A 27,706-nucleotide genomic window follows, 5' to 3' on the forward strand; every position below is an offset into this window, starting at 1 on the left:
TTTTCAAAACCGATTCTGAAGAATAAATTTATATTTCTTAAAGTGAAAATGAAAATTTTGTCATCATTACTCAACCTCTTGTCATTTCGAACCTTTATGACTTTCTTTCTTCTGCAAAACACAAAAGAGAATATTTTGAAGAAAGCGGGTAACCGAAAAGCACTGTCCTCAATACACTTCGATTGTATGGAACAATGCCAGTGAATGGAGGTCCGGAACAACATTCTTCAAAATATCCTCTTTTGTGTTTTGCGGAAGAAAGAAAGTCATAGAGGCTTGACATGACAAGAGTGTGAGTAAATAATGACAGAATTTTCATTTTTGGGAGAACTATCACTTAAATTAAATAAATATTTATTTAATCTTCAGAATCGGTCAGCAATGGATATCACTCTGAATAATCGAAAATCTGTTTCGGTGGAAAAATTTTGTATCGGTGTATGTCTAAAAAAAAAAAATACTGATGATGTCCATCGCCCTCTTTCTCACCCGGAGCAGTCGGGTGATTCATCTGTTGACTACTCAACCACAATGCACATCCCGAGCGCCAACCTGCATTCTGCTCAGATTGAGAATGATGAAGACTGTGTGTAAGTCCGGTCAATAGAGCAAGCACAGTCAATATCATGCTTTGTTAATCACGTGACACAAAATAGGTTTAGATGCATTCACGCTTTCCTCTTTAAAACTTTTCGACTAAAAAAGCAGAAAGGATTATTAACATCACTATGTAAAGCAGTGAGAGCGATATAGACAGGTGGAGACAGCAAGAGTCAGATGAAAGAGTTAAAACAGGAGAAGTGTTGTGATCTGGCTTGTTGACACTAATGAGGCCTATAATAGCTCTTGATGGAGGGAGAAGATCCTGGAGAGAAGCAGAGGTGGATGATCAATGGAGTCAAGGTGCGGCGTCAACAAAAGCATGAGATGCTGAAACATACACAAATTATACTTACGCTCGAATGATGAAATCAGAACTGTTATACAGGGATCACGCATAGAGAGAGGAGAAAGTAGATGGGTGTGACAGATGCTGAGATGCAGCTCTCTGCATCACTAGCACAGTTTCCTTTAAGCCTTGAAATGTCTTTTTCAAATATGGTCTGATTCATTAAAAATGTTTTCTAAAGTAGAAATTGGTTTCTATTTTAAGACAAAGTGTACAATGCGCTGATAGTAGCCACACATATTTTCCCCCCTAGAGATCACACACACAGATCAAGTCACATTCAAGGTGTGTGACCTCACCGGATACGCATTTGATCGTGTGAGAGAGGAATGTGTGATGAGATATCAGCCCTGGGCTACAGCTCCAGTTTAAAAGCCTCAATGATATACAAGATCCGTTTCAATGGCTTCGACCGACAACACAGTGTGCTCGGTTACAAACACACACACATGTTACAAAAGCAGAAATAATTTCCTTCATTCTGCTGCAGATCTGTGATAATGTGGCAGGCTGAGATCTACACAAACACATCTTTAACTGTGAAGTATTTCTCTCTTTGGATGTTTTTTATGCTGGAATGCATGAAAGGTTTGTTGACACCATGAGAAACTGATCTGGTTCTTGTCCGGGGGGACTGAACTGTTTTCACTGTATTGATGTCGATAAATCAATACACAGACTATAACCCATACTTTATCACCCAATTATCCCCGAATCAAATCCAAAACAACTGGAGGAAAGATTTAAAACCAAAATCAATATACATAACATTCACAAAGAGCAATTTTTTGCTGGTGAGTTATTTTGGTGCTTGCATAACTTGAAAAATGTGTGTTTACTATGGTCTATGATTTTGCAGAGCAGAGGCCGGTGCATAAACTACTTGGACTCGTCTTATAAATTAGTCATCCAGTTTTTTCTTCAACATTGGCCATAACTTCTTGAAGTCAGTGATATAAAAAGAAAGATCGGTTTAATTGAAATCTGAAAAGTAATACTGATTGGTCTTAAATAATTGCTAAAGTTTATGCAACTGGCCCCATAAGACTTAAAAATTCCTATGACTATCCAAATCTGAATTTATCATGGAAACTTGCATTGCTTAATGAAAAAATCTGGCATTTATCCAGCCTCATATCATTCAAAACCTGTACAAGTACATGTCTTGGGTGAAACGCAAACAATTTGAGAAATGTCTCAGTGTTTTTGTGCCCATACAATGGAAGTCAACTGGGTTCAATGTTGTTCGGTCACCAGCATTCTTCAAAGATATCTTTGTGTTCTAAATAATAAAGAAAGTCATACAGCAATGACGAAGTGATGAAAGAAGATTCATTTTAGGGGTGCAAGCTGCCCCTTGTTCTTTTACTTTCATTTGAGTGGAATGCTGTGTCAACAAAACAATCAAAGTGAAAATACTATCGTCAAGCCTCTGTGTATCTTTCATATGAGTGAATTGTCCTGAAGTGTCAGCATGAGTTTATTGCGGGGCAGTGTGTGTGTGTGTGTGTGTGCGTGTGTGATTTATTTGGATGAAGTCACTCTCTTCTCTCTGGAGTCTGTCAAAGCCAACAGCTCCTCTCCAAATATCTGCAGTGTTTGAGTACAGATGAAGTCATCCAAGCACTGATGGTTTGAACACAATGCAGAGCACACACACACACACAACCACCACATTAAGAGAATCACCATGTATTCACAAACAACACCTTAGCCATAATATTCTACATCCACATATGTACTCAATCCTACCCACACACAAACAAGTGTATCTAATAGACTGGCAATAAAAACACAAGCGATAACACATATATATATATATATATATATATATACACTCAAGTAATGAGACCCTGTAAGAACGCAGTATAAAGCCAACAGGAAATGCCATTTGCAGTCCATTTTACATCAGTAATATCACATTGAAAAAGGATATGCAACAGAAAAAGTTGGGATGGGGTTTAATCATATCATTTATCACTAGTATAATAGGGGTGGTTGTAAGGGAAGGGTAAATACATAAAGCTATCTGACAAAAGCTAAGAAAGGGTCTTTTAAGATATGAAGAAAAGATAGTTTTAGATTTCACGCAATTTATAATATTTTAATAAAAGTCTTTGAGTAAAGCGTTTTCTTTAAAAAAAATCAACTAATTACGGATAATACCAGGAACATAAATTAAATAAACACGGTGAATCTGATTTCATGTTGACTTTAGTAGTATCGTGAAAATAAAAGAATCACTTGATACATGATTATGTAAATCCGCTCTGCCCAGATTGCTAATTATAAAATAAATGCTTATCATAATGGTGTCAAATTGTGGCACACATGAATAATGACAGGGACTCTAATTTTAAATTCTCAGTCATTCTCTGGTCTCACCCATCATAATTAAAAATGATCAATGACACACTGACTTTCACAAACTCAATGCTTGCCTAATGAGAGTAAACAACCCTGCTGTGTTATTTTCATCCAGACTGATGATTTATATTGTGTGCTTGCTGATATTGGACAGTCCCCCGTAATCACATGCGGATGAGAGGATTGAGAGAGAAAGAGAGAGACTATATCAACAGTCATGAGAGGATGGGTGCTGCCCTCTGCCTCCTGTGGGGATGAGCTCAACCTCTCAATGACCCACAAGGCCACACCGCACAGGAAGAACAGTTCACGGCCTGCCTCACATCTAATATTTAAGAGAGGGTTCAATTTACCACACATCGATACTTTCTTATAGAACCATGATTACAAAAAAGAAAAAATCTGTATGATAATTTTTGATAGAAAGTTCAGCTCAAATAAAGATTGAACCTCATATTCATCCTCCTGCTTAACAAATTACTCATGTTCTTCAAAAACAACATGGTGTGCATCAACATGTAATAACACACATAAAAAATGTATCAAGTTCTGTTTCTGTCACACATTATAAATTCTTTATAACGCATTCATTTGAGACACCTCAGGTGTGGTTTTCTCCATCGCACTGGTCTCAGATCAGTGTTTGCAATCACTCACCATGCGTTTGAGCACTCGGAGGAGCAGTTTCTGCTGTCTGGGTTCAGTGTGTGTCTGTAACGCATGTGCCAGGCTGAGCAGCTCCTCCGGCTGGAGGCGGTCGGCTCCCTCTCCTCCATACAGCTGAGCCAGCAGAGACACACAGGAACTGGTCTCCTCATACACCTCACTGTCATTACACGCCAACTACACGACACAAACACACAGGAGAAAGCACATCAGTACACTGACAAAAGCATCGGAGGAACTCCACATTAAACACAGCAGACGACATGCAGTTATATTCATTACAATTTTATAAAGAGGTGTACACATAATTGCAGAGACCAAACATATTCTTAACACAAACTATACACTAAATTCACGAACACAGAGAATAGAAAATGTTTGGAATTGATACAAGGGGGCAGTAATACTTCCGCCAAGCTAAAACATTTACTAATAAATGCTGATAATCTCAAAATTGTCTATAGGCATAATGTTGCTGTCACATTGTATTGGGGAGTTTTTTGTATAGCATTTTTTTTACCATAAATCAAAACTATTCGGTTGTACCGTTTCCAGGTCCAAGCATCTATCCATTTCAATCGCGGGTACAGCTCAGTGAGCAATGTTTACTCACATCTCATATTCAAGCGGAGCATTTATTAACTCACAGTATATACTACAGTACCCAAGCTTACGGATTCTCCGTCATCAATATTTGAATAAATAAGGAAAACATATCACTGACTGGCCATGTGGGATTTCGTCACGAAGATAAAGGTTTAATTTTCCAAAAGTCTTACAGCTCGCCATGAGAGTATAAAACGATTTTTTGTTGTTTGCTTGTAGCATCTTATTGTGCGTTTGGACCCGGAAACAGTATATTACCTTCCATGGCGGTGCGTGACATCAGACTTAACAAGCGAATTGGTCATGTTTGTTAAAGTCCCCATGAATCGTAAGTTCCGATCGTCCGGAATTTCGAATGAGAAAAAACTGTGGGCGTGGCTAGATTATTTTATCTGCGATTTGATTGGATGTATAAAAACAGCCGTTGAATTTTGACATGGAACTGGCAGCAGACTGACAGTTGAAAGGGAGGAGTTAATGGATAATCCGCCCATGCCGTCATCATTTGAGATGGATAGTTACCAGAGGGCGGAAGTGAATTTTCGGATTTTAACTGAAGATTATGAGGGCGCATGAATTTTAAAAATAGAAGGACGCACATTGGTAAGCTTTTCATAATAAACTCTGATATATTTCATGAACAAACAGGAATTGTAATCTTTCATTTCACTGGGACATTAAATTTGTTTGCAAAGATTTAAACAACAAAAATATTACAAAGAGCTTCTTAACCTTATTTGTTTCTTTATTTAAAATATAGTGTTTTCTATAAAGAGGCCGTTTTATTTAACATAGACAAGTGATTAAAAAATGACAGAACTACTAAATGTTTTAGTATATAAATTTAGTTAAATCGAGGAATACTTGCACCTTCAGGTGCACAATAAAAATATGGTATAATAAAAATGTTTAGCCTTCAGCGATGTAATGAGAAAATCCATGCAATGAATCTTTTAAAATTGTCAATATATCTGCAACAGAGTCTATATAAGAGTTTGACAGAACAGGCTGAATTATTGATCAGCCGAGAGCATTAGCCAAACTCTACCCTTCACACAAACACTTCTATGACTTTCATTTGCTCTGCTGGTGCTTTGGGAAATATGAACCTACATCCTTCATGAACTACAAATCTGTTTGTCTATGTACAGTCAATAGCAATGGTCCAAAAAAATCCCTCTTATATTTATGTCAAAACATATTTATTGGGTGGGATTTTAAATTCTGAAGTGTTGTATTGCTGAAACAACATTGGGTGGGGTTTACAAGAATGAAAAACTTTTCATTAATTGAGTTAAATTAACTACTGTGTGTAAATGGACAATTTTAAGATTAAAATACGTTTTTAACCAGAGGTTTTCACCATACAGGTCAGGTGGTTTAAATATCGATGTGAAGTCTTTCTTAGTTTTTCAAGGAACAGTTAACTAACATAGGCTACAAGGAAATTGCTTTATACATTTATTTGATCTGTTGAACACAAAATAATATATCTTTAAGAATGTAGGAAAGCAAACAGTTCTGGGGTACTTTGACTATCATTGTCATTTTCCGTACTGTGGTAGTCAATGTTGGCGAAGAACTGTTTGGTTACAATCAATCTTTCTCTGTCTTCATCAGAACAAAGAAATATATAAAAAATTTAGAACAATAAAATATTTCAGAGCCTGAAATTAACTGGTAATGTGTTAAATACAAAAATGGACAAATACAAAAAACATATCTTGGTTCTTAGTTGTTTTATTATGTATTTCAATGCCAGTCAACTGGGGCCCCCTTGTGGGCCACGGCCCCCCTGTTAATGTTAAGAATTGTAATTTTATGGTAATACACAATAAACCCCCTCAAATTAGAGGAAAAGACTGCAAAGTTACAAGAAAAACATAATTTTATACAAAAAAGCCTGCTATTATACGATATTGCATTCCATGTCCACTTTTTTACAGTAACATTTTATGCAAAAATGCAAACAGCTCCCAGAAAATTTTACACTGTACATATCACCCTATCTTGATCATATGAATAGCTATTTACTTATGAAAACGTTGGATATTTACATGTGCCTAACATAGAAATTCTAATGTAAAAGAACATCAAAAGCTAGATTGTTTGGCCTGACTAATAGTAAGGTTGTGGCCATGGATTGGAAAATAGCAATATCACATGAAAACGGCTTAATATTCCCATGCTGAAACTGATATAATATACTATACCTAAACTATAAAACCGACTACTGCCCTCATCCTCAGAGACAGCAGGGCTGCAGTTTCAGGCTTAACATGTCCATCAGGGGAGCGGTATGGAGTCTGAGTTCTTAGCTCACACAACAACAATCCCCTCTCAGCCTGACACTGAGATAAAGACAAAAAGCGACACACAAGGGCCGTAGGGATTTTCTCTCCTGCTCATTTCGGCACTCAAAGTCCTGTGCGGCCGTCTCTGGGATTCCAGACTCTTTTCCGGCCTGATCTCTTGCTGCCCTCTGCCATAAAGGCATAATCCCATGAGACCGAGGGGCAAGGGCCAGCCGCGCCTAATCCCGCCTCCTCTTTGTGATGTCGCCGGCCACTCCAGAATGGAGTGCGGGGCTTTAGGAGCTCAGACAATGCACCCAAAGAGTGCCTCCCCCTCCAGTGCCCAAAGAGAGGCTGACCGGAGGGAGAACCCTGGCGCTGAAAAGCCTTTGGTGCGAGTCCATGGGCTCGGCGGCCCGGTATTGTTCACATGCCAACACAGAGTCAGAGCAGAACAAGAGTTAACACCTGCTTAGATGGCCTACCGAATCCACCCTGTTTACTTAGCTGGACTTGTAGATGCGCCCGGGAAATCAGGCTGAGGAGTCTAATGGGGCTGTGGACTGAAAAGCACACAAGCATCAGGGAGATTAGGGAGTGTTAATACCACTGTGGGCTGTGAATACATGATTGCAGGACAGAAAGAGAGAATGAGAGGAGGTGGTGAACAGAAGCCTATGGGGACATGTAACGCTCCTGGCCTTTCGTGACCTCCGTACGTACCCGCCTATGGACTCAACACTCTAGGTTTGCTCACTCTACGGGGCTCGAGTAAGAGCTCACCTGTATTGGAGACAAGAAAAACGGTGAGCGATATTTTACAACAGCTTTGTGCAAGCGCGAAAATTACATTTTCCAACTGTGTGCAACATGAAAACTGGGAACTCGCCTGCTGCGTAAACAGACTGCGGGGCAGATCATATGCAATTGTTTGCGGCCACACTCTGAACATTTAACATAATAGGAAAGCGTGTGGTGTAAACACATGAAAAGTCATGATTGAGGTTTTTCAAACCCACTTTCATGTTAAGTAGCGGCTTTGAGGTGGCACGTTTGCTCTTTGGACCGGCTATTTAAATGCAGTTTGTCCCGCGCACGGGCATAGACAATCTGTTCGCTTGATCCTTGGACACCGTTCGCCCTTGACAGCTCACTCCTTCACGCCGTCCCATACTGGTGTCCTTCACAAGGCCAGATAAAGCCAAAGTCAACCTACCGTAAGAGTCCCACCGTAAGATGCTGTGACTGATGGGCTCTGATTTCCAGAAGGATCTGCGCGGTGCCTCAAAAGGGATAAATACATTATAATGTCTGTATTTAAAATGGTGTCTCTGCGTTTGATTTGCAAGTCAAATATATAGTTCAAATCTCCAATGCTTTTCATTTCTGTTTGAATGTGACTATTTGAACTTTGTCTCTCAATGAATACAATTCCTATTTCACAAGAATTTCACAGTGGCCTTTCTCTATACAGTACAGCAAGCGACAAAACAATCAAGGTCATTTGGTTTTCACAGAGCTTTGACAGATGGTTTCATCCAAAGTGACTAAGTGCATTTCAGCTTTTTTTTAATATGTATACGTTTTCGCTGGAACCCAATAGATTGCTCTACCAGTTGAGCTAAAGCTAGAATTTAGACTAAATCAGCTGTGCGACGATTCAATATTTTTGCCTATTTCTCTTTCCAAATGTCGAATGAATACACACATATACATCAGATGAAGCAACAGCCAAAATGAATAGACAAAACGTTAATTTGAATTATATTGTGTTATATAAAAAATTATAACTTAAAGTAAGTTAAAAAGAAAGACTATTTTGGATATAAATAATCTGATAACCAAAAACTACTCCAGAGGCTCTTCCTCTTCTCTAAGGTCTCGCCCCTTTTTTGGGTATTCCTTTGAGCGGAGGTAATTAAAAGCACTGGGAATTGTGACATCATGTACCCGGGAAGTAGAGGGCTGTAGTCCGATCCAGTTGTTCTCTGTAGTCCATTAAAAACGAATTCTGTTAAACACAATATCCTGCTTGGCACTGAATTTTGAGCTTTATCATTTTGCAGATATTATTTATGCTCTAACAGCAACATTACACACTAAATAAAGGTTGAAAAATGGGATCGGGGGGAAAGGGACCTTTAAGTAATGGCCCAAATGATGAAAACGTGACAGTACTGATGAGTACATTAAGCAGTTTAAGCACACAGGGTTTTATGGGACATTCTGGAAATTAAATGATTCAGTACGCTGGCAGTTTTTATGGCACAGTGGGCAGAATCAGTTTGGATTTTGCCTCGAGGTCATGTGGGCACAGCTTGCCACGCTCTCTTCTTTTCTCTGTCTCTCACTCTCTCTCTCTCTCTCTCTCTCACACACACACACACACACACAGAATGCCTGGACGCATGATTGAAGATGTGGAGTGGAGTCTGTTGGTGGAGAGTTGGTCTCTGGTCTCCCTGCCATCTGTGAAAATCTAATGCCACAGTGCATCACTATGCCAACCGCCTTCATTCCCTTCTGCAACACTCACACAAACACAAAGATCTTCAGTAGATGGAATTCTCAGTGTGGTTTCATCTAGACTTGTCGGCTGAAAGCCTATCAGACATAAGTGTGCGACGTATATAGTGTGCGATATATGAAACCACTAATACAACAAAGCCTTCCACAGCAGCACTGAACAGCATTTTCTATTTATTGCATCTCTCACAAATATCCTGTCAATCTTTTCAAAGGAGGTGTAGAGAGTTCATCTACGGCCGCCATCCTAATGCACTTTCAAGACTGAAAGATAAAACGCCCTGGCAAACATACAAAACTCTGTGCCGATGGAATTCAATCTATTTCTTTATCAATTTGTGGCTTCCATCAAATGAACGAGAGGTAAATCTACCTCTTCAATAATGAATGTATCTCTCCTCTGGATTGTTTCATTCTGTAATGGCCATCTCATTATTCATCATAAGGATGGGTTAACTAAACATGAAAATATGTTCATGCAGCGGTTGTGTAATGTGTAACACCCCATATGTGCCTAAAAACTAATAACAGACTTCACACCGATACGGTTTCTGTATTGAATAGCATGCAGCTATTGGAATTACTGTATGTTGTGATTAACAAATCATGATGGTCTTACTCTGACACATAAAAGCATATTTTATGCTTGGTTGTGTTTTTTTTCGATGGTGATTGCAAAATTAGTTTTGTAAAAATATCAAAATCAAATCAATATTCCTTCCCAGGAATAGCTTATATTGGCAGTACTCAGGCCAGCATTAACACACAGGCTTAAGCCCCAGGGCCCGTCAATGTAAGGGGGCCAATCACACAAACAAAAATATTTAAAATGAGTACATTAAAGCGGTCCTGGAATGGTGTTTCCTGCATTCTGACTTCTTTACAATGTTAAACTCGCTGTCATCTTCTCATGCTTTTTATGGTCAACTTGTCAAAAAACGAGTTGGGCGTATTACGTAGTATTTCTGTGCTTGATACACTCCCCAAGCGATTGTACAGGTTTTGAAAAGTTTTTTTCCAACATATAAGACTCTTTTGTAACTATTTTTCTTAGTCCCTTATTGGACAACTCTCCCGGAAATTATGTGTGAATTTCATTACCATCACCGTGGTAGTGGTAATGCGGGAAACCCTCTTAACTCTTTCACCGCCATTGACGAGTTATCTCGTCAATTAAAAAAAAACCGCTTCCCCGCCAAAGACGAGTTTTTACGGCAATCAGTGTTTGTACTCTGTACTGAGTTTGTACTTTGGGAAAAAGTACAGAATCGCAGAACCTAGAACGTATATGTTTTAGTGGTTTTTAATGATTGTTCTGAGTGTAATCTGGGAAGAATCTGTGACAAAAAACCCTAATTATCTCAACTGTTTAATCAAAGTGATGCATTTTTGAAGAAACCTACCCACATCTACGGAGTGATTAAAAACGAACAAATGAAGAAAGAAGAAAACGGTTTCTTTTGTTTAAAAGCTGAGACTCTGTTCATTCATTTGACGTATTGTTTGTCCATATATTCTTTACAGAAAATTTACTGTGAGCCATTAAAGTTGGGTGAAAATGTTAAAAAACGCTGGCGTAGGCTGGCAACTTTTTTTTTAAAAGGCTGGCGGTGCATGACTTCTGACTACCATTCTTATTTTCCTACTATGGTGGTCAATGGTTGGCAAGAACTGATACGGTTACAAGCATTCTTCCAAATATCTTTCTCTATGTTCATCAGAACATAGAATTTTATACAGATTTGGAACAACTTTGGAAAAACTTTTTTGGGGTAAACTGTTCCAGAAAGAGAAAAAGGGCTAAGAAAATATTTTTGGACCCCACTCACCAAGCTCACTCCCTCTTCAAACTCTTGCCATCTGGCCTGCACTACAGACCACTGACCACCAGAACAGCCAGACACAAGAACAGTTTTTTCCTGCAGGCTATACTCCGATACTATATCACATTGCAGTTTGCACACTTGCACATAGTATCTGGTAACTATATATTGCAAGAAACAATAGGTGAAACCTCTAAATAACACATCTGTACACTCTTTAAATAAAATAAATAAATGTTGTATTTAGTCTATATATTTTATAATTCACTTTTTGTATAAAGCGCATTATTATTTTTATTTAATTATATATTTTTCTATATTAATGTATTTTTGGACTATGTTTGCGCCATGTGTATACTTCCTTCTGCACTAAGCTCCTGTGGTCAAGTCAAATTCCTTGTGTGTGTGTGCTAAAGCTCCTGAAGAAGAAACTTCTGATTCTTCTTCTAAAGAAAGTCTGCAAATAAATGTCAGGTGGGGCTCAAAAAAAGAAGAAGAGACAAACAGCGGCAAAAAGAAGAGATACTCAGTAAGCTCCCAAAGTTATCAGGATATTTTACGAAAGCTGATGACGGAGACAAATAAACAGGGCCCATGAAGGGTCATCTCCCCCACCCACAAATTTTAGGTTGGTTTGGTTATCAATGTGATGGATATAAATACTAATTATTGCATAAACTGCATATATATATATATATATATATAAATGTGGTAATAGCAAGTCAAACTGACAGATTAACAAATTAATCTTAACCAAACAGATACGGGTTTCAAAACAGTTTGAATGGTTGAAGTAAGGTTAAATCATGTTGATCTCCTTGTGTAACTAGTTATTTATTTCAACTTGCCATAAAGTTGGAATGGCAACTGTTTTGTTATCAAAAGTGCGTCTTGAGATCCTCGGGTTCTATGCAGCACTCTTAAAAAACATTCCTGAGCGCTGGGGGCCTGAGGTAATTCATAGCCCCTGGGCTCATGGAGGTCTTAATATGGCCCTGGCAGTATTCATGGCCCTTTACATTTAGATTATGAATAACAATAGGAATACTGCTCTTTTCTGGTCTCTCACATTGAAATACTCTTTCATTTTAAAGCCTTATTAAAGATATTAAAGCAGAAAGAGCAGAACAAATTTAGATGATTCTCACTACCAGACTAGTTCATTGTTGTAGACCGTCAACCTTCCTGACCCAACATTAATTTATGCAACAAGAATGGTTAGAGGTGAAAATAAATGATTATGGTCATTATCCAGAGAAGATAATGACCATAACACACACATACACACAGAGACTGACCAGTTGAATGAGGATGTTGTTCAGTTCTGTCAGTGGCTTGTGGATGAGCAGTAGTTCTTCTGCAGCCTCAGTGTCTTCATTATTATCTGATCTCTACAGAGAGAGAAAGAGAGAGAGAGACGGAGCATTATTAGATCAAAAAAAGCAAAAGACAAAAAGAAGAACGCAAAGGAATGAAGAAAACAAAATGAGGACAGTCAGTCATTGGGGGAAACGCTCAGAGAACTCAAGGCCCAACACAGCTGAGGACGCTGCATCTTAAAGATTCCTGCTCATGTAATCTTCACAGGAAGTACAGTAGCTTGAAGCGGGGGCTATTTTTAACAGAGACGCTCGGAGGTGTTGGGGTCTCTGCACACTGCCCAGCTCTACCTTTGGTACAGAACAACGTGTACAGCTCCCTGTCTCCCATCAGCCAGAAGATCTTATTGTTTAGTAACAGCTGTCACAGAGAGAGATAGTGTCATAAATAGACAACAACACCAATGCATAAGACATACACACTTGATTACCCATCAGCCATCAACTACAGCAGCACTGCAGTGAGTCCGAGGTTCAAAAGTTCATTGCGCTGTCTCTCGCTGTCATATACAGGATAATGTTTTGGTGAATGCGTGTCTGCTATCCTCAAGCAGATTGACAGAGCGGAGCAATGAGATTACGACGGGGCTTCGCTTAATAACTACAGCTGAAGTGTTCTCACAATGAAACTCCCTTCACTCGATTCAAATATTATTGATGGAGTTCAGGCTGACAGAGTTTTCAGTTTTTTTACATTTCGGCATTCGGCTAATGCTCTACCAATTGAGCTATAAAACACTAGCCAAGTCAGTCAATCATGAGTTTCTGTGATTGCTCTGAAGCAGCTCGCCATCTCACAAAACAGAGCTGGAAAGTATAAGAAACTAAAACTGTGGAGTTGGAAAAGTGTCCCCATTATCATTATCGTCCAAATGAATCTGCGAGATGTGGACACTTCTTATTAAGCTTTTCATCTTTCTGTTTCCATCACTTTTTTTCAACTCGGAAAGCTGAATTCCATTACACGTCCCTTTTTTCCAATGTCCGTGCATAAATATGTATGGAAGGACGCAGAGGGAGAGTCAAAGGGTTGGGACGGATAATGAGGGTTGAAGTGAGGAACTGACAGGAGGACGACTTCCAGCGAGTCCCGCGTGCCTCATTTCCAACTTGAAAGTTCTGTTTACCGAGGGACTACTGCAACACACGGGTAAAAATAGCAGCTGGAACTATTAGCCGTCAAAGTCGCGTGCATATTATGCTGGAAATTGAACACGAATGTGTGCGTGCCTCACTCGGCTATTCAGCCACTGTGACAAAGATATCCGGGGTGAGTAACAATGGGTAAAGGTGCGGGAGGATCCGGTGAGTTGGGACTGAGTGGCTGGATGTATTCTGCTGGTATCTGCATAGCAGTTGTCATTGCATAACAATCTAATCATCAGTGAGGAGAGGATCCAGACATGAACCCCCTAACAGCATGCCTACGGCGACAGTAGCAGGCAAGCGCTCCCCGAGGACAGGGGGGCTGAGGGGGACTAAGAGAGAGAGGGAAATCAGGAGAACAGCTCAAGAAATGAGGACGACAGAGTGAGAAATGTTTACAAACAAGAGGCAGAGAGAGAGAGAGAGAGGGAAGGAAAAAATATATATTCATACACCCCTAATAGAGTGGCAGAAAGGGAGGGAGAGAATGAAGTACATAGCATGAGAAGCATGAAAAAATTTAGAAGCTAGAAGGATGTATATTGGCGTTTATGCCTTCAGTGATGACTTGAACATGTTCATAGAGTATGTTTCGAGGTTTAAGAAAAGTCATGCTCTGTTGACAACATCTGCACCAAAATGTTATACAATTTTTTTAATTAAAGTAAAAAACAATAAGGAACTAACAATGGAACTAGATGAAATCAGGCAGGATATATTTAAATACTAAAAATTACAACAGCATTCATCAGTTTGAGTGACAGAATAGAGTCTGGTCTACTAGGATTTTCTAGCCAGTAGAACCCCCTGCAGATAGGAAAACTGTTGGGGAAGCTCAGATAAATTTCTTAAAACCTGCACTTTTTATGCACTTTAATAGTTTTTATACACTTATCTGCAGTGGTAGCTACAAAAATAGCTGCATGGTTCCTATTTAAAGCAGCAATTTATTTAACTGTCGGACGATATTTATTTTTATAGTCAGAGCAGTTCTATCTGGCACGAAACAATGAAGATCTCGGTTAAGGTGACGCCATTTAATAGCATTTGAACAAATAAATGTGACCAAATATACGCACTGAAACTAGACATCAGTACTTTATATATAACTATGCACAACATTTAACTACATATTTTTAGTAGCAGGACGTGAAGAGAGGAATTTCTGTGAGGGGTAAATCATTTTTTGGTTTGTAAAAAGCAAAGACATCCACTGACTCACATGTCAGAGCCAGATAGACTATAGTTTAGGAAAATGTTATAATATAAGTGAGCAAATACATATGGAATAGAATATATACCTGTGTACTATATGTTGGGAAAAGTTGTCTGTAACTAAAATAAACTACAGCAGAGTTTCTTAAATTGATAGTTCATCTATAAATTCGGTCATAATTTGCTCATGCTCATGTCATTTCATACCTGTATAAATTAACACAGAGAAAGATATTTGGAAGAACGTTAGCAATTTTCAATTCAATTGACTGCCATAGTAGGACAAATTGAATGGTAGTCAAAGGAGCCCCAGAACTATTTGTGTTCCTAAATTCTTCAAAATATCTTGAAAATTGCTAACATTCTTGCAAATATCTTTCTTTGTACTTAACAGAACAAATACATGTATATAGGTTTGAAACAACATGAGGGCGAGTAAATGATGACAGAATTTTTATTTGTGGATGAACTATTCCTTTAACTTTGGGGTCATGACCCCTTGCAGAGTCCCATTGGATTTGTTGGAATCTAATTTATGACATACTTTTCACTTTATTTTCAGCATAACAATTTATAGCCATAGGCTAGAGCCATACATTAAATGCACGCAGCTTAAAAGGAATAAAATGTAGGCGAATTGTCATGTGATAGGACATACAGGGATTTCTGTTCTGTGCATCCCTGGACGATGTTCAGTTTGACTTAAGTCCTGGTGAACACTATAAACCTGCCGCTACCATTTGCTGGCACTTATTTTTGTGAAGCAAGATTCAACGTTTGTGCTTGCTTCTAGACAAACTAACAATCCAAGCTAGATATAACAGCGATGAGATGAGATGCACGCTTTCAGTTATTATGCCAGACTTTGACAAGCGGCACATTTCCAGTCTTCTCATTAGAGAGTGCCAGTGAGAAGCTGCCTGAATCATTTGTATAGTTCTTGTTACAAAGTCAATAACAATAACATAAATGGTAAAATAATCATGCTTTGTTATATTTGCCAGTTATGTAATTACGCCTGTGAAATCCTGAAGTGTGCAGCTTAATTCTGTTATGCGAGTGGGGTGCAGTATTACAAAATAAATAGAAAACAGTTTCTGTTCGCCACTCATAAATGTAGGATTGTATTACCGGATGGGAAATGGCTACTTTGCTATACTTAAAAATTGACATTTCTGCCAGCATAAATCAAACATTACTCTGGTAGCAAAGTAGAATTTAAAGTTATTTCAAGCGTTTGAGAATAACTCAAAAACACAAAAGTTTATTATTGCTCTGCATCAGTCAGTCAATGATAAGTCCATGGTCCTGGAGTCTACAAGAATACAGTTCAATATGCTCATTAAAGTAAAACCCATTCATAAGTTTGAGAGAAAGTAAACTAAAGTGAGAGAATGTATATAAAATAGAGAGAGAAAAAGAGAGAGAGAGAGAGAGAGAGAGAGAGAGAGGTAGGGATGCTAATTCAATTAAAACCCTATTTATGTTTCAGAGAAAGAGCACTTAAGAGTAAAAATGTGAGAGAGTAATAGCGAAAGGGAGGGTGAGGGAAAATGGGATGGATGGAGAAGGAGAGAAAGTTACCTGAAGGGGCAGCCGGACTACAGATGAGAGATGTTTGAGAAGGCAGTGGATGATGTCCAGCAGACACAGGAGTAGAGCAGAGCACAGCTTCAGCCCCGAGTGCTGCTCTTTATCCAGGTACAAGCCCGAGACTTCCACAAAGACATTACACATCACCTCAATTACACCTGAGGAGACACACACGCAGTTCTATCACTTCTCTATACACCCGTAATGTATTTCTGATGGGCACATGCATGTTACACAAAACAACTGAACTCCACTACATATTGTGATTGTCATGTTTAAATAATTTAAATGCTTTTAATCACATTGGGAGTTAATGGGATACTCCACCCAAAAATGAGAATTCTGTTCCTCAATTCCTCAAGTTGTTACAAACCTGTATAAATTTCTTTGTTCTGTTGAACAAAAAGAAAGATATTTAGAGGAATGTAGCAAGGGAGATTTCTGGGGTAGTCAAAAAATGGTAGTCAAAGGAGCCCCAGAACTGTTTTCTTTCCTACATCCTTCAAAATATCTTCTATTGTATTTAACAGAACAAAATACTTACAATATCCGTTTCTGAATGGTGCCCGAGTAATCTCATTTGCTAACATTCATCTAAATCTCTTTCTTTCTGTTTAACAGAACAGAGACATTCAAACAAGTTGATGACGAGTAATTCAGGACAGAATTTACGTATTATGTATTTGTATATGTATTACTGTAACTGTGTAGTGTGCCAGAAGAAATTAAGCCAGAAGTTTAGCCAAATTTATGGGATAGCAATGATGACACTGAGCTAAGCTGAGATGTTGATCAAGGAATAAAAAGACAGCAGTCCTGTTAATTATATAAGTCAACAGAACCTATATATTTTACATGAAGTCTAGAGGATTTTATTTGATAAAAAATCAATTGATTGGGACATGACACATGAGGGCTCTACCAGAATAGGCAACCAATAATGTAAATTCTGTCATAATTTACTCTCCCTCTTGTTGTTTCAAACCTCTATCTTTCTTCTGCAGAACACAAAGGAATATATTTTGAAGAAAGTTTGTAACCAAACAGCACTGGACCCCATTCACTTCTATTGTATATGGGGTCCAGTTAACAACATTCCCCTAAATTATTTTGTGTTCTGCAGAAGAAAGACACACATGAAGGTTTGAAATGATAAGGGTAAATAAATGAAGATAGAATATTCATTTTTGGGTAAACTATCACTAAGAATTAAGTTGGAATCTTAACATGGGTGGATCTTGTGTTACGTTGAAAGATAACAAAGACAATCCTTTATATTTGTTATAACATGCACTGATGAACTGTACACAGTAAGGCTACTGTTAAGATATTGTTTATAAATAACATAAGACACAGGTTTTCTAAATGCTGTGTTTTTGCCATAAGTGATGCCAGTACATTGTGCCCAGCAGAATAAGCAACTAAACTAAAGTCTTTGGAATAGTTTGGAATCACTCAAGTCCAGGCCACAAGTCACTGTAATAAAGTTTATTTCAAGCATCCTAACAAAGCCATGTTAACTCTTTGGAGCCCAAAACATATGATTCAGGTCCAAATTAACTTTTAAATATAAAACTGTCTAACCGAAACCACTCAGTGGAAATATTCAGTGTCTTGTAAAGACCAGAAGTAGAGGCATGTTGAAAGTTCTGTCTCATTAAGAAGATATTTAACTTGAAGGATGCCAAGAAATGAAAAGGGAAAAGAACTTTTTGCTCAACTCTGAGTAACAGGTAAAAACCTAAACTCCTTTTTAATTCATTCAGGAATCCTTGAGTGTGTGAATAATATATATATATGTCAAACACTGGTGTTTGAAGTGGCTTATGCTCCTTAAAGGGTAAGTTCACCCCCCCCAAAAATGGTTGCTCAATGGTTTGAGCATTGTGCTAGCAACAGCAAGGTCATACATTCTCTCCCAGGAATTGCACATACTCAGATACAAAAAGATGTATAGTACATTACATTTTTTCTTACTTCAGCAGTCTATGTTTTAGTAAAATTCAGCTGCTAATATTCTTCAAAATATCTTTGTTTGACAGAACCTTATGACAGAATTTAAATTTTGGGTGGAGTATATCTTCAAGTAGCACAAACTATTAGTGAAAGAAAATAATCGTCAAATACGCTGTACAGATCTTTAACATCTGTTGCAGAGTCCTTTATATCAGTACTGTAATCATTCATTCTAAATAAGGATAAACAATCTGCTCATTTAGAAGTCTCCAATCAACACCAAACCCACCCAAAAGATTTTCTTTCCTCAGTGTATTGTCAACATACAACTGAGATTACTGGAACAACAGGTGGCACAAAGTTCTTGCTATCATGAGAAACGGCCTTCAAATTGAGCGGTTTTATACTCCTAGAGAATTAAGAGCTTAATGTGACTGACCATTAGCTGCAAACTTCATTCCCTGCACACAGGCTACAAAAATAAGAAATCCAGAGAGGGAGAGAAAGAGAGACGTATGTGCACATGGGTGTCATGGAGGGGCACCGGTGGTAGTTCTTTCTCACTTGGTGCCCTAGGCAATGTGACATCAGACTAAACCATATGTGAAATCTGAAACCATGAAGTCCATAGAAAGCTCCACATAATTATGCAAAATTGGAACTCATCATCTCACAAAGCGATATGCATTTTATGATTTAGAATTACAAAATAAATGGATATAAAGGTACCATTCCCCGCGATCGCATTTTTCAACCTTTAGTTATTGTGTAATGTTGCTGTTAGAGCATAAATAATACCTGCAAAATGATAAAGCGAGATATTGTCTTTAACAGAATTAGCTTTTCAAGGACTACAGAGATCAACTGGATCGGACTACAGCCCTTTACATCCCGGGTACATGATGTCACTATTCCAAGTGCTTTAAATAAACTCCGCCAAAAGGAATACACCAAAAAAGGGGCGAGGTTTTCCTTAAAGAAGTGGAAGAGCCGCTGTTTGACTGAGCTACGCGCTAAACTACTTTCAATTTCTTCACAGTGCTACAACTTGTAAAAAAGAATTCAGCTGTACACATTCTAAAATAACCGACCGTCAAATAACAGCTTTCATGACTTTAACATTGGCTGTGAAAGCTGTTCTGTGTAATTCTACCTGTAAAACACTTCTATGAAACGTCCTTTGAAGTCCTGCTTACAAATGTCTCCTGGTCAAGCTGCTTGTTTTATTATCCAACTCGGGTCCAATAAAAATGGCAAAACCAACTCATCTGTCATTAGTGTTAATTATATAACCGGTCTGACGGCATTTGGTCCAGTGTCATTTCCCTTGCCATAGTAGGAAAACAATGCGATCTCTAACACAGATTGACGTTTGCACATGAACTAGCAGACCTCCGTTACACTTCAATGGAACCGCATGTTTTAACTGATAAAGTGAAGTTGAAGCTATTGTTACTGTTATCGCTAAAAGCCAAAGTTTATGAATACACGTGCACTGAGAGGGGCACCAACCAATCACAACTTGCTGATATGGTATGGGCGAGACAACTTCACACACACACTCTAAGCGGGGAACCAATCACATCAGACCTGGTCAGCTAAACAAATTAGAGCGTTTCGGAAGGAGGGACTTTATATAGACCGGGACTTTATATAATCCCGTCGTTTTGTGAGAAGAGGGACAGCGGTGAACAATAGAGTTGCAATATGTGAAATATAAAGCGATTTTTTAATTTAGAAACATGAACATCCATTGTTAAACACCCAAAAACATAATCAAAGCCTTAAAAACAGCAAAAGACTGGCTCCTTTAATGAAAAAACAGCTTATAAAATAAACCTGTTTACATGCATATCAATAAACCAGCTACCCAGAAAATATTAGAAAGCTTTAAACCCTTTTTGTTTTGAAAGGATGACTCTCTATTGTAAGGTAAGTGCTGCTTTCAGAATGGTCACATCCAGAATGGTCCCTTTTCCACATAATTGGAAGCATTAAAAAAAATAAGTTTTTTGTTCTATGAAGAGGCATACTTTCTATATTTGTTGGGTATTACTGCTTCTAATTTTAAGGGTGCGTTCATATTTGTAGTTCAGTTCTTCTGGTTATTTTGTTCCGGATCAATAATACAAATTTAATTAAAAATAAACTTTGTCCTGTTCACTTAGCGTTCAGACTGGCATTTTAAAAGCGAACCTAAAGATATCGATCCTAACAGATTACGTGTAAAGTCACAACGTCATTGGACAGCTTTTATGATTTATATTTTAAAACGGAACTTTCCGGACATCCAAACAATGCTGTGCATTGGGTTATACATGCTAAGTGTATGGCTACGCATATGAGGGTATTTTTAGCAAGCCGGTAACTAGCCAAGACCTCATGAAGTGTTTTAAGCAGTCAAAACGGCACCATGGAATTCCTCTATTACATGCGCACGCACAGATCTAATAAACACTCCTTTATATTATACATTACTGTGCACGATTGATCGCGATAACCAATTCATCATGTTGAAATCGATCTGTCTGCGATTATGCAAGGCATTGCTAATTTGTTTATGCGTATAGCCTGTCCGTGAAACACGGCTCTGGGATCTGTAGGAAATGCCGCTCGATCTAAAAGCAGTTCGAGTTTGAGTCGCTTATAATGTCAAACATGATCATTATAAATATACTTTATTATAATGAAAATACCTGAGAAGTCTTGAGGAACAGTGATGAAAACACGATTTTCTAGGCATTTCCTAGAACTAAGTGTGTTATGGTCTTCTTCTGCAGTGCGTATTTGGAGTTCCTTTACGAGAGCGCCCTCTGTCTTTCGGGTGCAGCAGCATTTTACAGCACTTCACTCACAAGCTTTGCATACATCACATGATATATATTTTGGTTAATCCCGCAAAGCCCTATCACTTGATTTTTGGGTTGTATACACTTTCTGTTTTAGGCTCGGTTTTGCATTCCTATTTCAATCAAACCGCGCCAGAGCTCGTTTGAAAGTGGACCGAGACCCCTCTTTTCAGCAGTCTCGTTCTGCTTGTTTAGTGCGCACCAGGGTTCAGGTGGCAGCATTCACACTTGCAAAAATAAACCGTATTACAGCAATAACACCAGAGTTCATTTTAATCGAACCCAACATGTTATATGTGAACTAAATCACAGAAATCCTAAAAGTATGTTTTCTCTCAAAAATGTGTATCCTTTTTGTCACATCCATAACACATGTATATTTCCCTTTATTTAAAACAGAATGATATCAGTTTATGTAAGAATTTTATGATTTCAAGACTCTACCAACATGGGTTTAGTAAAATATATACAGATAGTTCAATACATTGGTAATTAATTCGTTATCTGAGAATATGTCACACCCATAATGCTAGAATTGCCCAACAGTTTATGATTACCTGTTAATGAATAAAGAAAAGTAGTTTGCATATTAAGTTGCAATATCAGGTCATTGCATTCCATTGCATTACCAACATTGTGGAAATCAGCCAACAGCAAAGTGATTAAAATAACCGTTTTGGCAAAAAAATTAATTCTGTCATTATTTACTCACCCGGTTGTTCCAAAAATTTGACACAAAAGGGGAACATCTGAGTACCAATTTCAAGAAATTTTATTTTAAATTAATAACAAAATTGATCTGAACTATTTGCAAATAAAGCCAATTAATTTATAATACTTCTTCATACTTTTTTAATGCTTTTGCACACTTTTTGAACTCTGATGCTTTAATCCCCTTTCAATGTATTCATTTTTTTGTGTTCATATAATCGTAACGGTTTGGAATGATATGAGGTTGAGTAAATGATGACAACTTTTATACGTTTTGTGTGTTTGTGTGAGTGTGTGAGCTGTCTACCGCTCTCAGTTATAATAATCATGTAGAGTTTAGTAAGACCCGAGGCTATCTCATTGTTTATCTAAGATTAGTATTGCAGTTATCTGGGGTGAAGCATCCGCACATGTAATTCACTCCTTGACAAATTATGCAAGACGAATACAGCAACAATGCCATAAACATTACAAATCCACTGCTGAAGCAACACAACCCCAGCAACACTGTCACCTCTAATACAGAGGAAATACTGATGAAACCAGAAGCGCAGCCTGGAAAGTTTACAATTTAGGTGAATTATCATAAACGCACACAGTGCAAATATGACTTCTGAATTTGTATGTAAATATATTGAACTCGCCGTTTCTAACAGCGCTATGAGCATTATTTCAGTGCTGTCTCAAACACAGAGAGCTTCTTGCCAGACACTGAATATTTATGCTTACACTTGTACAGTTAAATCTATGTAACGCACTTTTCTTTTTCGACCAAATTTGTTGCTATTACTTCCAATCAAATGAGTCATGCAAATGGGACTTCAGGTTATGGATGATTTCCACCTCCGCCAGCAGAGCAAAAACAAATAAGTCAGCAAATAAGTTTCTCTCCCTCATACACAGCTGGCGTGCAGATCTATGACAACATCAGTCAGTATACTATATATGCCTGAACCGAGCATCAACACGTTTGTGTTAAATTGGAACAGAAACCCCGATTCTCATTAAAATAAGCAAATATCTGTTCTGAGAAGCTCAGGTGCAAACTTTCATCAAATCATACATAGATCCAATCTGATAATCTTTTGAAAAAAAATCCAGTAAAAAAATGAAATTTCTGGCAGCTTGGGCATCAAGCTTGTTCATAAATACAAATTAAATGGAAAATACAAAAAAATATAGAACAACATATGCTGAGAATTTGTTGTATGAAATGTTGGGCATTGATGATTAATCATGTGCATGCATATTACTAACGATATAAACACGGATACAGGCAAAAACATGCATTCTGAGTGCTTATATATGACAGACAGGTATGTAAAGATCAGCAACCAGGTGTTATTATGTTGTGAGCAATTTCTGCGTAACCTCATTGTCTTACAAATGCGAACTCTGTTTCTATGTGCGCTAAATATTGACGCACTTAGGACATACAAGAAAACACCCAACTCACAGAGAAAGACACTGCTATAACTTTCTTTCTTTGTAATGAATAAGCTTTAAAGAAATTATGTCGGTCTCAAGTCTTCTGTTCTTGCCAGAGTGTCTCTGTGGGAAGGTGGATCTACGCACTCTGTGATCCACCATTGTTGTTTTCACAAGCGACAGCGGTGTACGTGTGCCCATGGCAAAAGTTTGTGGACAACATGTAGTTGCTGCACAGAGTCCAAAACTAGGAAGGGGGTCAGTGGAATTTTTTTATTTTTAGTGGAAATCCCATAGAAACCATAAGTAAAAACCTGCTTGTTTGCGCGAATCACTTCAAACCAAAGTGCTTTTTCAACCTTGGACAGTACAAGCAGGATAAGCTCCAAAGTTGTTCCTCAAAAGGGATCGAGACCGACTGAATGAGACAAAACTGCCGATGTGAGTAATATTTATCAACAGTCGGAATTGACTTAAATGTACAGTATATATAGGAGGATAACGTGTGAATGAACAGGGTAGAACACTGCAGGTTAGTTATAAACGCATCTAATCACTCGTGCTTAGACTGAAAAATCATTCACAGCTTACTAGTTATGCTTTCACGTTGTGTGTGTAACAGTTAACGCTATAACTTGTCAACGCCAAGCGCTTTAATCCACGTTATTCCGCTGAGATCTGCAGGTGCGCAATCCGTGGATTTTAGGCAAGCATACACGCACAACGTGAAGCTGTTTACTATGACCGATTTTTTTGGTCTCCGGACGATTGATTTGAGACGTTTATGACGAAACTAACCTCAGAGGAATTCAGGAAACGTAATTTAGCTAAACCATTGCCATGGCAGTACTACGCGTGTGCTGAAAAGCCGGACGGAGGGGGGGTGGAGTGGGGTTCGTTGTAACTCATTTAAAGAGACGTGCACTAAAACGGTTGCTGTGAGCAGAGCTGTTTTTCACGAGGCAAGAAGGGTTTTGTTTACACAGCCATTGAGTGTTTTTAAGCAAAATATGTTCCAGACATTTCATGAATACCCTAATAAATCATACCAACTTGTTGAAAGTTGTCGTATTAGGAGACCTTTAAGTACTATACATTTTTCAATAGTGTAACAGTGCTATTTTCTAAAACTGTTTGCCCAATTACAAGCTGCTCATATTATTAAAAAGTTTCCCAACACTTTTTCCCCATCACGTTGTCCTCATCCTCACTTTCTCTCAGGTTTTCTTATTAACCTTTCTTTATATCTTCTCCGTACTGTATGTTTCGATTATCTTTCATTCGGCAAATCTTACAACTATAAAATTCACCCTGTTTTTCTCTCGAGTTCCTCATTTAACGAACTCTCAACCCTTCCTCGCATTCTCGCTCTCTTTTTTTACATCTGTCACTCATTCTGCCATCTCTGTCTCGTGTTTGCGTCCCACATTCGTGTTCACTTGTTCGCGCCTAAAAGAACCAATTACAGCATTTCCCTCTTCCGGAGCAGAGCTGGGGCGAGCTGACTGGCATTAGCAAGATAGCGCTAATTGTCAGGGTTATATTTAGTGCTGGGTCAGAGTTTTCCATGGGGAAGGCAGCTGATAAGACGCGTAATGATGGCGGCTGCGTGTGGCGGCCTGCAGATGACCCCGCGCTTTAAAAAACAAGTGTGGAGGGGATGCTTGTTGTGTCTGATCCCAGCCCCAAGCACCTGGACCGCTCGCACGGAAGAAGAGGTCTGTGAGGGGTTGTTATGATAGACGGAGCGTGTGCTGCACAGATGTACCAGAGAACAAGCCATTACAGACCTTTACTTATCAGGAGAAGCTGGAATGTGTGTGTTCAGTATAGTGTGTGTGCGTGTCTTCTCTTACGTTCAAGCCTTGTTTTAACATACAGACAACAACAGATTTATAAGCAAAATCCAAATTCTTGGAATGTACTGTATTGTAGGAATATAACACATTCAACCCCCGAAACCCCCCCTCCCGTCTTTTACAGACTTTTTCCTGTAAATTTTTCAGATTTTCCACAAAAAAAAGAAAAAAAAAAGAATTTGATGCATTTGTGAAATACAGTACTTATATCCTGTAATTCTACAGGGAACTTTCTGATTCTCCAGTTTACAGACAATTTCAGATTTTTTTTTTTTTTTTACAGTGACTGTTTGAAGAAGAAAGTGTCGGGTTGACATTTTAACAGGATACAAAAAGTGTTTGTTCCCCAAAGAACGGTCAATGGGAGGAGGTTCTCAACATTTTGGTTCTCAGCTTCAAAGTTGAAACAAAATATATGACCCGACTTTCTAATCATTCTTAAAGCGTTGACATTTTTGTACATTTTGTAAATGATGGGTAAAAGAGGGGAGAAAAGGGTACTGTCAAAAATATATTCTAGGTTATTTTCAAAAAGGGACAAACCCTTTATTAATTCAATAAATTAAGCCAGAAAGTGGTTTATATTTGACCCAACAATGGATTCAAATAATTTAGAATTTTAGATTGAAACAGCCCAGCGTCGGTTAATTTGTTCATTATTGCAGTTTTTTAAAACTAAAAAACAACCATAAACATTTGTTATTTGTTCACCCTCATGTTGTTCAATACCTAAACTATATATGACTCTTCTGTAAAACACTAACGAAGATATTGCGTAAAAATGTCTGTTTTGTTTCCATACAAGGGAGGGCAATGTGATCCAATGTTGTCTGGTTATCAACATTCTTCGAAATATGTAATTTTATTATAAGTCATAAAGGTCTAATAATAACATTAGCATGAATACATTTATAACAGAATGTTCCTTTTTGTGTAAACTATCCCTTCAACTGTATGACTACAGAGGGAAACTTCAGGTTGGTAAGAATGACATTTAAACCCATAACAAAAGGTTTTATGAGGAATGTTTTCCCAGGAGCAACAAAGACGATGATCGAAGAATTTGGTAAATTCACGGTTCCTCTCCCAGCCACCACTCCCTTCCTGAAGTGTGAGACATCACTGGAACAGAACGCTGTGAATGTGTCACTTCACATTGTCAATATAAATCATACCATCTCTAGAACTGTGTGTATGTGTGTACAACTGTGAAACAACACACTCTTCCATGGTGCCCCTCTCGTCACAGTGTGTTGAATGTCGAGAGCGTGTGTGAATATTACTCATCTCCTTTGGTAAAAACGTGCACAGATACACTCACGCAAACGCACGCAACCACACATCTCGATGTCCATCTCGCCCCGGTGTGTGGCGAAGACAGGGATGCTGCTAACGTGCGGGTCAAAAACTGTCAACATGAGCAAGAATATAGGAATCTATTACTCAATAATTCAACACAGGGAGCTGAAAGTGTCAGGGTAATACCGAGCAATCATAAGGGAAGCTTGGGAAAAAACAGCCTTGCTTTGGAATGAACAGAGAGAAAACAGATAGCGACGTGTGCAGATGAGAGAGAGAGTGCCCAGTGCCTGGGTAGATAGCGTGAGATGGGAGCTGGTGAGGGAGAGAATGAGAAGCAGAACTAACATGGAGGGCTGTTTGTATCCTAGATGGTGGGTGATGTGAGGACTAGATGGGCGGGACATTAGGTAGATGCGGGCCACACAAGAGTCCATACAGAGACATTCACTGATAAAAGCAGAAGTATCCAGCCCTTAAAAAGCCAGCTGAACTCCCTCCCCCTCAAACGCAGCGACACACAAGAGTCAGACAGCCAGATGAGAGCAATAAGGGTCTGGTAATGGAATGAAAACACTCCAAAGCAACACAGGGGCAGCTCTCTGAATTCAGCAGCTCTGTGAATGCTGGCCCTTTTCATGTGCGTGCCGGAGTCTGGGTGAAAAGACTGTGTGGGTTTGTGTTTTGTGGTTCAGAAGCAGGTTTGAAACTGCTTGGATGATGTATCAAAGCGAGCCACGTTCAGATGTACTGCACCTTGCTGGTAGAACGGTCGGAGGTCTGTGCCCTTCTGTCCAATCAGATTGCAGAGGAGAGCCGTGGCGTTCTGCATCGTGCCGCCAAGGACGTTATTCTGGTGCTCCTAAAAAACAAAAATACTTACTTTTACTTTTATTTCATATAAAATACAATGTAAAAATAAAAAGTATTAATTCAGTTATAAAGATTATTAATAATTTACAATAATTATAGATATTGGCTTCTTTATCATGTTGTTGTTTTTCTCGTTTTATGTACATTACAGTGATTTTACAACAGTT

General features: G+C 38.4%; 1 protein-coding gene across 1 annotated transcript in view; it reads right to left on the minus strand.

Moving 5' to 3' along the window:
- The window catches only part of ulk4 (unc-51 like kinase 4), a 138,315-nt gene that overhangs the window by 15,847 nt on the left and 94,762 nt on the right, over nt 1-27,706 (minus strand). Inside the window, exons 32-35 of the mRNA XM_056763081.1 lie at nt 27,423-27,528; nt 16,556-16,722; nt 12,530-12,622; nt 3,974-4,159 (exon numbers count right to left, since the gene is read on the minus strand). Coding sequence (XP_056619059.1) covers nt 3,974-4,159; nt 12,530-12,622; nt 16,556-16,722; nt 27,423-27,528 — 552 coding nt within the window. The remainder of the gene's footprint in view (nt 1-3,973; nt 4,160-12,529; nt 12,623-16,555; nt 16,723-27,422; nt 27,529-27,706) is intronic.

Source organism: Triplophysa dalaica, chromosome 12 (assembly GCF_015846415.1).
Source record: "Triplophysa dalaica isolate WHDGS20190420 chromosome 12, ASM1584641v1, whole genome shotgun sequence".
Taxonomy (NCBI): domain Eukaryota; kingdom Metazoa; phylum Chordata; class Actinopteri; order Cypriniformes; family Nemacheilidae; genus Triplophysa; species Triplophysa dalaica.